The 17,069-nt window shown below is 47.2% G+C and overlaps 8 protein-coding genes across 8 annotated transcripts; 5 read left to right on the top strand and 3 right to left on the bottom strand.

Annotated features, from left to right (window-relative positions):
• Positions 1-1,364: 1,364 nt before the first annotated feature.
• EYB26_008073 (uncharacterized protein) lies at positions 1,365-3,503 on the top strand (the record flags this gene model as incomplete). Its single annotated transcript, XM_054267332.1, has 3 exons — positions 1,365-1,479; positions 1,542-1,745; positions 1,816-3,503. 3 exons carry the CDS (start codon positions 1,365-1,367, stop codon positions 3,501-3,503), a joined length of 2,007 nt encoding a protein of 668 aa, XP_054123307.1.
• Positions 3,504-4,774: 1,271 nt separating this feature from the next.
• Positions 4,775-5,513, bottom strand: EYB26_008072 (uncharacterized protein; the record flags this gene model as incomplete). Its single annotated transcript, XM_054267331.1, has 2 exons — positions 4,775-5,373; positions 5,468-5,513. 2 exons carry the CDS (start codon positions 5,511-5,513, stop codon positions 4,775-4,777), a joined length of 645 nt encoding a protein of 214 aa, XP_054123306.1.
• A 2,307-nt stretch (positions 5,514-7,820) lies between these two features.
• EYB26_008071 (uncharacterized protein) lies at positions 7,821-10,151 on the top strand (the record flags this gene model as incomplete). The annotated part of the gene is made up of 2 exons (XM_054267330.1): positions 7,821-8,276; positions 8,337-10,151. The coding sequence occupies 2 exons, from the start codon at positions 7,821-7,823 to the stop codon at positions 10,149-10,151; spliced, it is 2,271 nt and encodes a 756-aa protein (XP_054123305.1).
• A 720-nt stretch (positions 10,152-10,871) lies between these two features.
• On the top strand, positions 10,872-11,306 carry EYB26_008070 (uncharacterized protein; the record flags this gene model as incomplete). The annotated part of the gene is made up of 1 exon (XM_054267329.1): positions 10,872-11,306. One exon carries the CDS (start codon positions 10,872-10,874, stop codon positions 11,304-11,306), a length of 435 nt encoding a protein of 144 aa, XP_054123304.1.
• A 141-nt stretch (positions 11,307-11,447) lies between these two features.
• Positions 11,448-13,003, bottom strand: EYB26_008069 (uncharacterized protein; the record flags this gene model as incomplete). Its single annotated transcript, XM_054267328.1, has 4 exons — positions 11,448-12,555; positions 12,604-12,705; positions 12,767-12,915; positions 12,968-13,003. The coding sequence occupies 4 exons, from the start codon at positions 13,001-13,003 to the stop codon at positions 11,448-11,450; spliced, it is 1,395 nt and encodes a 464-aa protein (XP_054123303.1).
• Positions 13,004-13,263: 260 nt separating this feature from the next.
• Positions 13,264-14,056, top strand: EYB26_008068 (uncharacterized protein; the record flags this gene model as incomplete). Its single annotated transcript, XM_054267327.1, has 2 exons — positions 13,264-13,385; positions 13,438-14,056. The coding sequence occupies 2 exons, from the start codon at positions 13,264-13,266 to the stop codon at positions 14,054-14,056; spliced, it is 741 nt and encodes a 246-aa protein (XP_054123302.1).
• A 273-nt stretch (positions 14,057-14,329) lies between these two features.
• On the top strand, positions 14,330-15,062 carry EYB26_008067 (uncharacterized protein; the record flags this gene model as incomplete). Its single annotated transcript, XM_054267326.1, has 2 exons — positions 14,330-14,332; positions 14,388-15,062. 2 exons carry the CDS (start codon positions 14,330-14,332, stop codon positions 15,060-15,062), a joined length of 678 nt encoding a protein of 225 aa, XP_054123301.1.
• A 233-nt stretch (positions 15,063-15,295) lies between these two features.
• On the bottom strand, positions 15,296-16,432 carry EYB26_008066 (uncharacterized protein; the record flags this gene model as incomplete). The annotated part of the gene is made up of 2 exons (XM_054267325.1): positions 15,296-15,624; positions 15,679-16,432. 2 exons carry the CDS (start codon positions 16,430-16,432, stop codon positions 15,296-15,298), a joined length of 1,083 nt encoding a protein of 360 aa, XP_054123300.1.
• Between the last annotated feature and the right edge of the window lie 637 nt (positions 16,433-17,069).

Here is a 17,069-nt window from a genome sequence, read left to right as displayed (position 1 = left end):
ATCGATGGGCCGGGCCTTGTGATCTGTCGAGTGGATCCCTGTAATCGTGGTGGGTCTTCCGCTCCGCTACGACGTAACTAGGAAATCTCAGATGGATTCGCTTGTGTCATTGGCTGACCTTGATATTATATGTCTGTGGCTCTAGACTTATCGACCAATCGCATTGTGCAAGATTCAAGCTTGGCAGGAACTTAAGCTTATTTTCACTGCTGATTGGACATTCGTCAGCAAAGCTCTTTCTTCTTCCTTACAATGCTTCTCGCTGTTGGTCCAGTGAGGAAATTAGACGAACTAGCAATTGGTCCAATCTTGTGCCCCTTCCCATACCATGTGAAATCCCTGCCACGGCCAATATTTAGCCCTTTGGCTAGCTAGCCCATCCGTGATTGCAGTATGTCTCTTTTCAAATGAGTCTAATAACTGTATGTATCATTTTGGCGCGCTTAATGGATTTGAAATCTCTTCGACTTGAAGGGCTTGCGGCGTCATCGTACACAATTCGTCCAGATCAACGCCGTGCAGATAGGTATTGTCGGGCACGGATATGCACTAATTATGCAGAGTAGCGAGGATTAGCGTTGTCTATTGTACAGTCTAGTCAGTTTTTGCCCAACGTATCAACAACCAGCATTGGCAGCCCGATGTCCGCGCCTACGGTCTTCTGCAGACTGATAGGTCGGCCATTTCGAGCGCTAAATTAGCAAATATCGACTAAGGAACGCACCGACCATGGGAAGCAGGTGCAATCCTAGGCCTAGCGTGCATTAGTGGATGCTCTTTCCCGACAAGACTAAGTATTCCAAGCTAACTTCCTTAGGCAGCCCACCTGCATTGCATCGTGTGCACTCTGAAAGTTTAGCCCTGGTCGACTTTGAACGGATCCTAGCACTCTTCGGATTTCATTCGCTGTCGTTGCTTCTCTTGTTTTCCTGCAGCGAACTCCCTAGTCGCTAATCCTCTCTAGTCTCTACCTCTCGTCGGTGGACCCCACAGACCATCGCCAATCCCTCCATGTCTGGCTGCTTACTGACTACGATGTTTCTATTTTGGACTGAACCCTTCGGTCTAGCTCAAAAATGCACACCATGCTGAACATATTAAGATGGACTTACCTCCTTCAATTCAACTTCACGGGTCAAGCTCGAACTTCATGAGAAAACTCAGGCTATCCTCTACTTATATATTGCCCAGGCATACAGCACAGCTTCCATAGCTCAGCTCCACGAGACTACAATAACGCAATTGGACTCATAACTTACCCTATTGTCTTACCGGCTACCTACGGTACCGTCTGTTCCGAACCGATCAGCGTTCTGTCTTCTGAGTTCGCTTTGCACTATTCAGCCTGACAAAGACGTGTCAAGATGTCGGATATTAGAATTGCAAACTCTCAAGCGTCGAGAGTGAAAGTCCCCCAAAAAAGAAGGGCAGTTATCGATGATGGCATGTCTGGCCGACACCATAAGAGATCCCGCTCAGGTGAGTCGCATAACTGCATAACACAAAGTCACATTTTTTTAACCAAGCTATTCCTGTGACAGGATGTTATACTTGCCGTCTTCGACGAAAGAAATGCGATGAAGCACACCCTTCCTGCAGAGCTTGCAACCACCTCTACGTCAAATGCGAATATGATCGCCCGGACTGGTGGTCAAGCCCGGAACAGCGCAAGATCCACAAGGAAAGAATGAAGAACAAGATTAAACAAACAAAGTTGAACGAGAAGAATCAAAATGCTCTCACTGGTAAATTTTATTCCCACCCTTTTATTTTTTGTCTACAACTAGTCTAACCTATGGGTCGTCTTGTCTCTAGGCGGTCGAGCACGCCCAACACCCTTAACTACTCCAGTCGTCTCCGAGTTCAGCTTCAATCGTCCCTATCATCCGGAAGCATATGATCCCTTTGCCTCTCATTTACCTACGCCAGCTTTCGCACCAGCTAATTATGGACAATATCCCCCATACGAAGTCGACGTTAGAACAGAGCGCCAGTTGTTCGTAAATGACGTACAAACTCGAGTCGATACGTCTTTTTCCACTTTCAGTACTTTTGCGCCTCCGCAATTACATGCGACTCTGCCGAGCTTTCCTGAGAACGAGTGGATTCCCCAACTCTCTACAGTTCCGCCGAGCACCACGTTCGGCAATGACTTCGGGCCTGTCTATGCACCCACCAGAACGCAGGCGCATCTGGTCATGCAAACGAATATTCCAGTTGACGATTGCGACCGCCCACTGCTCAATCACTTCGTTGATAATGTACTACGACTTATTTTTCCGATTGCTGAGGTTCACCAGGGAGGACACGAACGCGCCAGAGCTGTCCTCCATTCTCTAGAAAACAACAAGTCGTACCTGCATTGCTGTCTCAGTGTGGCTGCTATCCACTTGAAAAGCACAATCGGAATTGAAGGAGAGGCCATCGACCATGATATTCTCCGACACCGATTTGAGGCCGTTTCACAGTTGTGTCAATCATTAAATGAAGATACCGAACATAGCAAGATTCTAGAGGCTACTCTTGCTATGATTTTCTTTCATTGCTCCGTGGGTGGTCCTGACGACAACCTGCCTGATATCGCGTGGCACGATCACTTCCATGCGGCAACTAGTCTGATCAATAAGTTGGACCTACACAACATTCTACTACAATCGAGCGCTGCGCCTTATAGCCACCCGCCGTTCAATATGACTCTGGCATCTTGGATTGATATTCTGGGTTCAACTATGATTGGCAAGACGCCACAATTCGCTCACACATACAGATCTAAACATTTGAGCGGCACTCCTTCAGGCCTCCGTGAGCTAATGGGATGCGACGACCGCGTGATGTACCTAATTTCCGAGATCGCATGTCTTGATTCTCTCAGGGCAGAGGGCGTTGTTGACGACATGGCCGTTTGCTCTCATGTTCAGGCTCTAGGACAACAGCTTGAATTTACCGAACCCCTGGACAAAACATTCGAAACGCCTTACAACCCACTTAACGGGGCAATTCGACCAGAACAATTGACTAAGAACATAACAGCGTGTTTCCGTATTGCAGCTCGCATCTATCTTTGCAGTCTCGTTCCCGGATTTGATCGCAATCAGACCAGTATTCTGAATCTGGTCGAGGCCGTCACACAGGTTCTCCAGGTTATCCCTGGTGGCCCAGAGGGTTACGATCGACCACTGGTTTGGCCGCTACTGATTACTGGCGCCTTTGCTGTCTCAACAAGCACATTCCGTCAAGTGCTACACCAGCGCGTGATCGAAATGGGCGACTACGCAGACTTTGGCAGCTTTGGACGTGCATATCGCCTTTTACAGGAAGTTTGGCGAGTCACCGACGACCCTATAACCCCGGTATCTGCGGGGTTCCCATCTGATTCCGAATCGAGATCGAATTCATCTACATCTCCTCCCCTCAAGTCGCCTACTTTGAGGGAGATCAAAAAGCAAAATGTACATTGGCGGGATGTTATGCAACGAAAAGGCTGGAAATACTTACTGATTTGAAGTTTATTGGTTTATTGGTTTATATCTGCTACTTTGTTTCTATCTTGTTGGTCTTCTCTGCGTTTGTTGAAAGATTTTGATTCGCACGAAATTTGCACTTTGGAATTTTTCACACTGGCATGGAGTTTGTTTGGCGCTTTGCTAGTTTTCAATTGACAATTGACTGCGTATTGGAGTTATGTGATATGATACCTCATGGGGATTGACGCGGCAAAGATTGTTCTGTTGGCTATATTTCCTGTTTTTTGTAGCAAATCAATGACTCGTTTATGTTACACCCACAGCCTCTTCGATTGGAAAACGGTGTCTCATATCTGATAGCTAACTTAGTTAAGCGGCTAATAAAACTAGAGATTCCCAGGTGACCTGTAGACCAATGAAATTATATTGCACCAAGCCCCCTTATGCACCACCTAGGTATCAAGGTCTGATATAAGCGCCTGCCTTGCGCTGTATTAGCAGGTTTTGGCGCTTGGCTACCTTCCTAGGGGCCTGAAGGCCGAAGCGGAGTACGTAAGTCGCCATTCATGGGTGTTGTCGCTCATGTACCCATGCATGTCTGTATATACGTACTTGTACCTAGTTAGTAGTACCTTTTCTTTCCTTTTGATTCTTTTCCAGGAAGAATATTCTACGAGTCAGGGGCGTGCTTGCATTGCATCAGTCCCAAACTTCGAGACCCAGGCTGGCGGGTCAAGAGCATTGACACCTTCATATCGTATTCGACTAGGTAATGAGCAGCCGCCTCGATGATATAGAGCACGTTGCTAGATCTGTATACATAACCGCCAACCCGCCCAGGTGACGGGTTATGGCCGCTGGGGCGGTTGACATACTTACTGTGAAATAGAGATGTGTAAGCCTATCAATTCAGCCTTTTTGGACGGTTGAAAAAGGATTCTGTGCCGTCTACTATAGTACAGCGATTCGCTTCCTTCCAAGATGGTACGTACGTATATTACTATGCATGAGGCTGGCGGCTGTGTGTTGATTGATCCATCCGCGCGGTTATGCATTGAAGCTGCTTGATAGAAGAAAAGATGAAGAAGTGCAGATAACAATAATGTATACCCCTCACGTTTCTACGTAGTCTCTATTTGTACACAATTAACCAAATTCAAAAAAAAACCCCCCATAAGCAACATAATTATGCCGATTTATCAATCAAGCAAATTACTTTTCCATCACAATATATCAAATATAAAATACCCAAACTCGGGCCAGGTCATAAGAAAGAAAATGATGATAGACAGTCATTTAATCAACCTCACTCACTGCCTCTTCTTGCTGCCTTGCCGACTTGTTCCTCGAGTAGCGACAGGGGACTCGGGGCGTTCCTTCTTGGACGAGCTCTCTGAGCTCTTCTGGTTGAGTTTTTCAAACTCTTGCTGGTCTTTCTTCTCCGCATACCACTGACCAGCTTGGAGAATTAGGACACCAACTAGGATGAGGGCAAGGATGGTGTTGCTGGCCGCCAGTACTTTGAGACTGTCCTCGCGGCCGAGGACTTGCTCGGCGTCCTCTTCATTTCCAGCCAGTTCCGCACCATAGATACCGCCGCTCACGAGGCGGAGACCCTTGACAATGTTGGCAATGTAGACAGTAACACCGCAGACGTATAGGACCAAGCTGGCGCCGTCAAAGAGCATGTTGGACTCAGAGGGCTTGTACAATTTGGCAAGCATTCCCGCGAATCCGACGAAGATGACGATGTGCAGAATGCGCGGGATCAGAGGTGGCGATGCGTGTAGAAAGCGGAGGTGCGCTTCAAGATAATCATAGTGCGACGGGGGAGTAGGTTCACCGGCCCATAGCAATGGGTAATCGTAGGGGAACAGAGAGAAGACTATTCCGAGAAAGAAACATACCGCTATGGAACATCAGATTGAGTTAGTCGACGATTGTTATAGTGGATTGAAAATAAGAGAAAGGAGTTCACGATGTTTGGATGATAGAACACTTACGGCCGACGATGAGGAAGGTCGCGAATGACCCACTCTTGAAAGCCATGATGAGGCGGATGGAGATGTAGATCACTGAGGGTTGTGGGAAGAACGTTTCCGAATAGTAATCCTTGGTGTCAGAAGAGAACAAGGAAAACAATCGTGCAATGTGTTTCGAAGATATGGTCGGGGGATGTGCTCCTGTGGAGCTGTAGCGAGCTGGAAGAGCCAAGAGTTAGATAAGGCACCAGAGATATCACCAGCCAATCACGTGTTGCGGCTTTTATCTGACAATTCGGCACTAAGCCGCTTTCACTGTTGTTGCCTGAGGCCACGAGATAGAGTGGCAGTATTCGCTTAGTTTAAATTGCACATGTCGCAAACAACGAGTGTCCTTTTCCCCCGAAGCTACATGTATCGCGTGCTACAGAGTTTCGCTAGAAGCTACGTAGCTGCTGACAGTCCATTGATCTGTGGCTATTGCTGCCATGCAGACAGGCATCAGCGATCGAGATTCGTGTAATAAAGCACCTGCTTTTTGCAACTTGTGAGCTTTGGTACACGAACCACAAGCACCCAAAACAGAGGCTTGCAAGGGTACTGAGCTTCTGGTTTCAACGGAGGCTAGTACACGCCCATTGTCCATGAGTTTTTCAAGATGTCTGCTATTATTTGAGTTTCGAGAGTGCGGTCTCAGTATCAGCCTCACGTTGTCTTTTTCGATGCGGCCAACGCAGATGTCATTGTTGCGGCCATTTTCTACTCAAAATGTATAGGTTGAAAGGAGACTGAGAAATGCAGTCTCTAATACTTGAATGATTGATAGACTTGCAGTGACATGTCGGGACACAATAGCAACCATCACGAAGCGGACACAGAAAGAGGTCATCCGAGAGAACGGACTTCGTAGGCAAGTCGTTACTATATCGGTCGCGGATGGCAGTATCTCTTCTGCCCATCAAAGACGTTCGTTGGTGGAGCAGATGACGCGGCATCACGCTAATCACGCCCTTGGACGGCACCAAGCAGACCTTGAGAGGTTGTAAACGTATGGAGAGGCGTTGGCACCTGCCTAATTCCAACTGTGCACGTATCTCACATGCATCTGCCATCTGCGAATTTTATGCCGCAAAGCACGACAGGTTGCCGAACGGGTGATTCGAGACGAATGTGGCTTGATTTGCCTAGCTCGGAACACACCTTGAATGGAAGACCTCGGTTTTGCGCATTGAGAACTGGTGGGGGTAAAGATTTGTTGACCGAGCGGCGACTTGCCGTCTGAAATATCGTCCTCGAATCAGCTGAGTCATTACAAGTGAGATCAAAGTGAATCCGGCATGTTTGATCTCTTCTTAAGCATGTAGATAAGAAGGAGACTTGTCGGATTATGATCGGTCTGACAAGGAATCCCGAATCGTAGTTATGAATATCTGACTACATAAATGCTTAGGACGTCTCGACTCTGTCACCGCACCGGGCCTTCAAAGGGTCTCATCCGATACTTGCTCACGCACTTGAATCGGAGTAACTAATTGCCAGCTAGTAGCCCCGTAATTAACATAGCCAACGAAGTGTGCGGCGGCCAAGACGGACATCCCAGGAGGAAGTGAGAGATCATTGGGGAGTCCAAGGCCCGCCAAAAAGCTTGATCTGCCACTCTCCCGGGCGGTCGGTGCTTGCCGCTTTGTTCACCTGCCCGATCCATCTCTCCAGCATCTCTCTTCCCTTCCGAAATACACTCATTCTGTCTCCCTGTTCACCTCTTGAATCCTCTCCAAGTTTTTCTTTCTTCTTGGAAGCAAGCCAACATAGAACTATATGACCATATCTTCAACTCCCATCGTTCCTTCGTTGGGTTGGTGACTCCAACAGGACCCTGCCGCGTGTACCTCTCAACATTCCCCGCCCCATTCACAGCTTGGGTCTTGGCTATTCACGAGGCAACTTCATTCAGTCCTACGTCCTGCAGACACGGTATACATACACAGAGTTCTATTTAGCCTCTTCGCACGCGCATCCGCCTCGTACCAGCCGTTCCTCTCACCCGATCGTCGTCGCGTCCAAGATCATGAAACTCCAAAGACAACTCTAAAAATCCCTCGTCCTTCGTTTCGCGTCGCTGCCCGACTCAGTTCCGTTGTATGCTGCCCCTCTTGTCGTGTCTTTTCGTCTCATATCAAGATCCGCTAGCGAACATTGGATGAAGTCTAAAATCGTTTGAACGGAAGTTCGACTCAAAAGCCTACAAGTCTTGCGACCACTCCCAGCGCTGGATGCCTTCCTGAAGGAAACGGTCACTCCGGCGCGAGTGATATTCTGACACGACACGCGAAAGATATAATCACGTTTATTGTATGGATCACTGTCAAGGGCCATGTCCGCCGAACCCTTGTCGGGTGCAGACCCTTCGTCCCCGCGAAACGGGTGGGTGAATAAATTGGCGACGCGCTTCCATAATCGAAAGAGAAATATCTCAGAATTTTATGTTCAACCAGACGACCCTTGGAGGGCATATTTCCCCGGCGATGTTATTAAGGGCACTGTAGTCCTTACTGTCATTAAGCCGATCCGGATAACCCACCTTGTCGTCTGTCTTCATGGCTATGTGAAAGTGTTCAAAGCGACTGTTACTCCTGGGGAAATCGGTCCAGACATTGGATTTGTGGGTCCTGGTCGTGGAAGAAGACCTGGGGAGTATATGGGAAATGGCCTCGCAACCTTGTTTGAGGATGAGTTGGTGCTTTGTGGGGACGGACGCCTCAAGGAAGGGATATACAAGTTCAAGTTTGAATTGCAACTTCCCCCATACAAGCTGCCAAGCAGCCTTAATGTATGAAAACCTACCCCGTCTTCAGCGGCTGATCTTTCTATCTGACACTTTTTCAAACAGTTTGAGCGCGGGACTATTTCGTACACAATTACCGCGACATTGACTCGCCCAATTACGATCAGTCCTACGATTTCCTGTCATCGTCGCATTACTGTTCTCGAAGACATTGACATTGCAAATTTTCCTGCACCAAAGCCTCGAGTTGTGTCGTTAGAGCCAGTTTCGAAGAAGTCGAAGGGGCGAATCAAGCAAAAGGGCTCTGTTGGCGAGCAGACCCAGGAATTTGCTTCATCGACACTCGGCGTGCAGGATACGATGCCTCCATTAAGCCCAGCACCAAGTGAAATCAGTGGCTCTAGTCGTCGAAGTACGAGTAGTCAGAGCTTTCGGATTGTTCACGACCCTCAAAGAACGGCTAGTATACGAAGTAGCGAAGCGCGAAGTATATCAACATCTCTGGCAGAGAAAACCATAACCGCCACGGCTGAATTGCAAAGGTCGGGAGCGTTACCTGGTGACACTATTCCAGTACGAATTATGATTAATCACAATCGTCAAATCCGAAGTCCTCATGGTATCATCATAACTCTATATCGACAAGGCCGCATTGACATACACCCCGCCATACCACTTGGGCCTTCAGACGCCGAAGGCAAGAAAGTCTATGAGGACTTCATACCAAAGTCAAGAACAGGACTAAGTGGTCTTTCTCTTGGAACGAGCAGGAGTAACAGCGTTTTCCGCAAGGACCTCTTTCAAACGTTTGCCCCTGTGATCATCGACCCTATCACAATGACCGCAACGGTCAAAACTACAATCCGAATTCCTGAGGATGCATTTCCCACTATCACCCGCGTTCCAGGAGCAATGATCAGCTTTAGATATTATGTTGAGGCAGTTATTGACCTTCGTGGAAAGTTGACTGCCCAAGACCGATTTTTACCGTGGTTGAACATGGGGACTTCAGGTGGTAATTTCTCCCCTGGCGGCCATGTCATCACTGTTCCAGGTCAACAGATCGGTGGTCCAGGAACATCAAACTGGTCTACTAATATCTTAGATACTGACTCTATTCGTCGTGAAAAGGGCGTAGTAGCCATGATGTTTGAGGTTGTGGTTGGAACAAGGGATTCTAGTCGGAAGCCACAGCAAAACACAGACGAAACCTTATCAGTCACCGCCGATGCTACCAATACATTACAACCAGCTGGTCAGAACGTCGATCACGATATTGATTATACTGATTTTACTGACGGGAACGTGAATGGGGAAGATCATTACAATGAAGGCGACTATTACGCAGAAGACGGATATTATGACTATGAAGAAGGATCTTATTGGCCTGATCATCCCCCTTCAGAGGATCAGCACTACGGTCCTCCGGAAGAACTCAGAAACGGCCTCGACACGCAAGAACCAGAGGACGAGAAGTCGCGACTACAACGAGCTGAAGCCATGTTACTACCTAGTCGGCCCCCTGGGGAATCAAGCGTTGGATCCCCTAATGCAGGTTCTGCACCCACAGCGCCTGACATTTCTGAGGACAATCATACCTTTGATCATCACGCCTTTTCTGACAGTGGCCCTGTAGATATAGCGCCATCATCTACTATATCTGTTGATACTGTTGTGCCTGGACCTAGTCATAGCCGATTACCTAGCATTCCCGATTATGAGCATACGGACGATAAACATGAGCTTGAAAGGCGCCGATTGATGGAGGAAGCAAGCGCGCCGTCGTCTAGTCAACATATCGACCGCACCATGACTTCAGGACCCAATATGGCCCCTACAGCGCCGATATTAGAAGAAGAAGACGAGCTTAGCAACTTGCATCCAGAGACTGATGAGTCTCTTCCTTCTTATCAGCGCTAATCCGGTGTCCACTGCACATAATGAAATCAATCTCTGTGCTCTTTTGTTTTGACGGTTGAACATATTTTTTTGTATTACGACGATACCACTGCTGTTGACATTTAGCTCGATATTTCAGGTTCTTGGCGTTAAATATTTCAAGGGGTGATCAAAAGATAGCCCTTTTTATATAGACATGGGCATTGGCATTGTGGGTTTTTTTTTGCATCAGAACAGGAGTCGTGTTCATTTACGTTTGTACAGATGCAAATTCGATGTTCATTATCTATTGTCTCTAGTATTTATCAGACATTTATTTTTTTCAAAGCTTTTCAAGATTGACTAGGTGGTTAGTCTGTATTACAGGCCATTCTTTGAAATGCTGAGGCGGTGGGTGTGGCCCATGAACGGAAGCATCCTTATACACTGTTACTTACAGTAACGGATATCGTTCCCAACGCCTCGACTACTCGATCTGAAATTCGTAGTAATTATCGAGAGAGAAAAAAACGTGTAGGTAGCAAATGCCTGTAGAATTTACTGATCATGTGATGTCATATCACCATCATGTCTGATGTCAGGGTACACAGCAAAATGATATAAGGACTACTGTAGCGATGGCGAACAGCTGGAACATATTTTGTTTTCATAATTTTGCCCTTCCACCTCTCTGAAGTTTGTCTTCAACTAGATTACATACAATCGCCAATACCCCGAGCTACGCATCGATTCAAACCAAAAATGTCTGGAAACGATTCTCACCGTGGTGGCACTCTTTCAGAGATGGCTCCGACTGGAACGACTATTCCTAATGATGCCGGTCTCCAGAATACAATTCCATCAAAGGCACGCCCAGATCAGCAAGGTGAAAGCCATCGATTCAGCTACCATGGGCTTGCCCAGCCCAACGTCGCTTCTGCCGCCGATAATGCCACCGATATGCCACGAAGCGCTCGTGATGTAGGCCAGACTGGTGAAGTAATGACTGGGACTGGTGATTCTCTGTCGGCGGAGATCGAGACCGAGAATCTACACTTCCAAGTCAATGATCCTGGTGCCAAGGGTCATGACCGTACCCTCAAGCATGCTGTGAAAAATCGCGGCGCGTTCGATAAGCTAGTTGGCGAGGATCCTGATGGGGCACAGGCTGTTGCAGAGCCCGAGCAGAGAGCTTAAATTTCTGACACTGGAATGGAGGATATCTCGAAGTCGTATATGGCTATAAAATGCCTCTGGTGTATTTATAAATATATGTTGCTATTTCGTGAATGTCAAATGCGATACTCATTTGCACAATCACGATTCATAACCTTGGGTTTACGTAAATGTCACAGATGAGCCAGTGAGACCTTCGTAGATCTCCTCAAGAACATCTCGTTTACGTTTCCTTGTGTCCAGTTCGTCATGGCCTTCTGTGTCTGGCTCGCCCTCGGGTACACGAGACGCCCACGTTCTGATAGTACCATCACCATGAGCAGAGAACAATTCTAGACCTTCTCCAGATCCTCCATTGCCTCGCCAGGCTAAGCCATTAATCCTTCCAGCGCTTAGCGCGCTTGTTTTACCCATCCGTTGTTTGCGTGTAGTTGACATGAGTCCTGGAACTTTCAGTGTCTTGATAAATGTCCCATCCCGTATCTCGAACATCAAGATTTCGCCACGGTCCTCTTGATCGTTGAAATTCGGCCATAGTAGAATCTCGTGCCCAGACTCAACGAGACTACTCGGCAAGATGAGCGGCGCTCTCTCTGTAAGATGTGTGGACGCATCATTTCGAAGCCGAGGACCGAAATGAACGAGTGTATTAGCCCCCGTTGTTGCATCCCACACCCGAAGACGTGAGTCTTGGCCAGCAGTGATTAAATGGCTACCGTTCGAAGTCCACCTGACCCCAGTCAATGCACCGTTATGAGCACGTCCATGGCGAGTGAAAGCGTGGTACTTCGCAACAGAACCTGAAGTCCAGCTTTGTGCAGACACCCCTGCTGTATTATCCATATCTAAGGACCCAATGGCGGAGCTTGTACCTGCTTTGCGAATGTCGAATATAATAGCTCGATTATCTGTTGAGGCTGACGCAAGAATATATGGGCGGTGAGGAGCCCATTCCAAGGATAACACAGCCGAGTCATGGCCGAGAAGTGTATGAGTTGCCAGTCCACTCCGCAAGTCGAGAAGACGAATCGTCCTTTCGGACGTACCAGCTGCAATCAAAAGCGTTGAAGCTGAATGCGATGAAAGTGAATGACAATATGGCGTAGCATGTAGATTGAAGGTATGTGCGGGCGTAATCTCAGCATTTCCGATAGCTGACAACTTCAACGTGTTGTCGCGAGATGTTGTTAGAACAGTCGATGGAGTGGGATCAAACGGGTAAATGGATATTGATGTTAGCGAATGGGTGTGAGCAAGCTCATGGCGGGCTCTTCGAAAAGTTAGCAGACCGGAAAGTGGCTACAGAGAGATTATCTACCTATCAACCCAAGCCTTGGGTTTGTAAAGATACAGAAGCTCTGCGCCCCTGTCGTCAAGGTCCCATAAACGAATGGAAGGGTCAGCACCCCCCGACACCAGACTATTATATAACAAGCCAGTCAGCTAGGCGATACAGCATGCTCCATAAAACTATCGCCTACTATCGTCCATAATTCCTGTCAATTGCAAGAACATTCACGCCCCCTTTATGCGCCAAATTGTCATCGTATGTATTTTGCGATGTAGAGTTCTCGTCTTCATGGGCACCCTTACGGCTTCTAAACTGGATTCCTGGCGATGGCTCAAGGAGCTGTATCAGACGAGATGTTTGAGCTATATGAAATTGCCGGGTTTCTATGGACCCCTGGGCCCTGTTCAGCAGAAAGGAATTCATACATCAGATGTATGTATATTATTCAACATCTGTAATGGTATTTTAACGATGATATATCATCTAAGGCTGTAAGCAACACGGGTTAGTTGCTGATATCGGATGAAAGTAAATCCGAGCCGCTGCTATCGCGTATTCTTATCGGAGTCGCGTCCTGCCGATAAGACATTTATCATCGTGAGAGATGCAATGAGAGAAAAATTGTCACCGTTCGTACAACCAAACTAGTGACCATGTCAGCATGTCAGCATGCCACAGTCGAGCAAAATGAAACCTAGCCAGTCCAGAGACGTTTCAAGAACTCAATCAATCGATGAGAGCACCGATGAAGAACCGAGAGGCTCGCATCGCAAAAGGCGTTTGACTGTGTATGATGCTGTTGCGGGTAGGTGACCATAATGAACATGATGATGGATTTATCGCACTAATGATATCAGGTAGAGTCAATCGACAACGGTTCATCTCCCACTCGACTACGTCTCGATGGAGGCGTAATGTGTCCGCTAGCCGCGCTGTTCGATCATCGAATGATATCTTGTCTCGCTTGGGAGGTGATGATTTTGATGATTGGATTGATGACGAATCCCTGGACCACGTTCATCTTCCTGAATCCGACATCCTTGAATCTGTTCAGTCTTATGCGGGTCATTTCTATGCGAACACTGGTGACAGTCGTCGAACGGAACATTTCTCCAGTATGAATGGGTCTGCTCTCATCGCAATGGGCATATTATTGGAAGAGCTGGGAAACGAATTGCTAGGAGAGACTGGTGATATGGTATTAGTGGAACGTGAGGATGGTGACAACTACGATTCTGGTCACTATGCTAGCGACGCGAGTATCACTAGCAGTGCCTACAGCGGAAAGACGAACAGAAAGCGATCAGCTTCAGTCATGAGCAGAGACACACCCAAACATATGTCTGGGACTGAAGAGGAATCTAGTTCTTCTCGAAAGAGGGGAAAGAATAAAAAGCCACGTCTTGATAAATCAGCTGCAGGGCCGACAGACACCGAGACGGAGCATAGGGTCGATGCAGTGTACATCAGCGATGACTGAGATTCATCATGTTTTTGAAGAGTAGGACGAATAAGATGCCGTTGGTTCAGATATGAGGTTGTCGTCATGTGGTGAGGCAGTTGCCCGCCATGGCTCGTAGGTCGCACCTTCCTATTTTGCTCTTGCCGCAAGCGACCTCAGCAAAGCTCAACCATCAGTCCTTCTTCCTATATCAATCAACTCTTGCTCCATAGTACAACTACATCTTTCAGAAACAACATCTTCCGCACCAGGTCCCACATATTACTCATTCTACGTGGTTTCTTGGAGAAAATGGTTGATCTATCTATCACTTCTTAAGGTTGCATGGCTTACTGATAACCTAGCACAGCCTCCTCGAAGCAAGGCGGTTCCGCCTGAAGTGAAACAAAAAATGATACTCGATCACATACGCTCAACTTCTACTTGTCACACACTCAAAGACTTGGAGAAGATGCTACCATCTGTGGCTAGTATCAACGGTATCCAGGTCAAGGATTTCATCATTGGCTTGTTGAACGAGAACAAAATACGCATGGAAAAGATTGGCAGCAACAACTGGTACTGGAGCTTTCCTAGTGATGAGAAACGTGAGCGTGAAAATGTACACGAGCGATTACTTCGGGATTTGAATCGCCTCACCAAAACTGTTGAACAACTTGAAGACCAAGTACAAAAAAAGCAAGTTAAAGCCAAAGAGGAGGAAGGGACTCGTGACTCTATAGATATTGAGACAGAAAGACGGACTCTAATGGAACAAAAGGCTGAGCTGATTACTGAAATCGAGCGGTTGCAAGCACAGAAGACTGCTTTCGAAGACAATGGCGCCTCTAAAATCAAGCAAAAGACCAAGGAAATCAACATATGGAAGCTGGGAACAGAAACTTGGGAAGACAATATCAGCGTTATGGAGCAGTATCTTCACAAACTTGCCGGTGGGGATCGCGCACTAGTGGAGGCAATCAAGAAGCAATGCTATGGCGATGATTACGAGGATGATCATGACATGTCTGAGTCGCAGTATTGAAAACTTATGTTTCTTTAGATCAGTCCATAATGCTCTGATGTAGACTTTCATACCGTCCGAATATCTCTCGTACCTGCTCCATTGACAGAACGCCGTAGCTTCAAACCATTGTGAGGAACAAACTCATGATATATTGCTAAACGAGAGGATGGTATATAACATGCTAAAACACACACACACACACACCATTATATATGTGTAGATTGCAGATCCCTTACGCATCACTGCCAGAATTATTCTCCTGCGATAACCTGAGTAGCGGAGAAGGAAAAGGGGCTCAGTGGCAGGTCCGGCGTGCGTGGGCTCAAGGCCTTGGCAAATAAATCGTCCGCTGAGTCGGAAGTTGTAGATCGTGTCAAAGGATCCATTAGGCTGATGTTATTGCTATTATTTTGCGCTTCTTGAATGAATGATGGAGGATGATGGGCCACTATGCGCCTAGCATCTGATGTACCTTTTACAGGGACACCGTGAAAGGAGCTGAAAGATGAGACAGCTATATCGGGGGATTGGGGAGACAGAGGGTGAGCTTGATCATCATTCTGTCGATAGGCTTCGTCGTCTAAATCTATTAGCTATTTTTATTCCGTGTGACATGTTTGTATAGATCCCTCACCTTCTGCTCGCTTTCCGGAATCTCTTTCGCTAGTATTCAACTTAAGACCTTTGAGCTTTTCACCCAATCTACTACCCGCTATTGGTGAGAGAGGTGTCAAAGGTAGTAAAGCATTGGATGAGGCGATAGGTGAGGGTGAAGACACGTCAATCGCTGATAGCGGTACTGATACACCAAAATTCGCTTCTATCCATTCTTTTTCTTGTATTGCCATCTGCAAGGCAATCCCCTCAGCATTGATCAGCGACTCCTCTCGAATTTCCTTCTCCAGCGCTTGTAATCTCTTCTTTGCCCAGATTGTATGCAGGACGCCCTTTTTTCCGGCCGTGCGTGCGGTAGCGCCCAGTTCTGGTGGAAATATGGCAGGCAACGGATTTATATTGACTGAATCCGGCTGCTTGATGGTAGATGCAGAATTGGGTGGTGGTACATAGCTTAGACTCACGACAGGAGGGACAGTCACGCCCGGCGGCAGTAAAAAGTAGAAGCGTCGCGTTTTCTCGCTTGTCTGTTCATCGGCAGGTAATACTGATGTTTTACCTTCCCAGGAGACATGCCATGAGCCCTGTGGCGAAGGACTGAAATCGTCGTCTTCCCATTCTACCATTAAAATCTTTGTGCCCTCATTTCCTTTACCCGCCTCGAACTCGAATCGAGCAAACGCTGTGACCGAGAGGCCTGTACTAGCGGAGACGGGAGGGGTGGCCCAGCTATTGTCGTCCGAAAATGGATGATATGTAGATCCGAACATCATAACGACGATATTCTTAGACTAAGAAGTATCAGGCGGTACTAAGCGGGGTGGTCGTTATCGACAGCTCTCACACACTGCACAGACACAGATAGCGTTTGGAAAATGCATCTGGAACTCCATAATCGAGGTGGAGATCACGGGATTCCAAGCTAATTCGCAACCCCTCAATCATGATGACGGCGCCACAAACATTACCTTAAAGAGCACAGAGCCAGTGCTTGACAGTCGGTCGCATCCAGGTCGCTGTTCTTTATCGAATCAGACTGTGTGGTTGCTGTCGGGCCGATCCCAATTGCTATTTATAGAAACCATGAATGCAACTCCATCACACTCTATTCGATCCCCCTTCTCATTGGACAATGAAACACCTGCAGCACAACAAGAGTGTGAAAAGATGATATTCAGTTCATATAAGATGATTTAAATAATACTCGATGTTATGAAGCTCAGTATCACATTAACTGGAAGAGCATTGCTTTGGTCTCTGTTGATGTGAGGCTTCAACAAATCAGGCTCATCCTATCAACGGTGATACGGGCATCTGGAAAATGATCAAAATTCTTAAATTTTCATTTGAATTCATCTGAATGATGCTTCAAAAAGAGTCACCTGCATGGGGGTTCAAACGCGCACCTTC

This window comes from Talaromyces marneffei, chromosome 6 (genome assembly GCF_009556855.1).
Source record: "Talaromyces marneffei chromosome 6, complete sequence".
Lineage (NCBI taxonomy): Eukaryota > Fungi > Ascomycota > Eurotiomycetes > Eurotiales > Trichocomaceae > Talaromyces > Talaromyces marneffei.
Note: the sequence above shows the minus strand (reverse complement) of the source record. Positions and strands in the feature narration are given on the sequence as shown.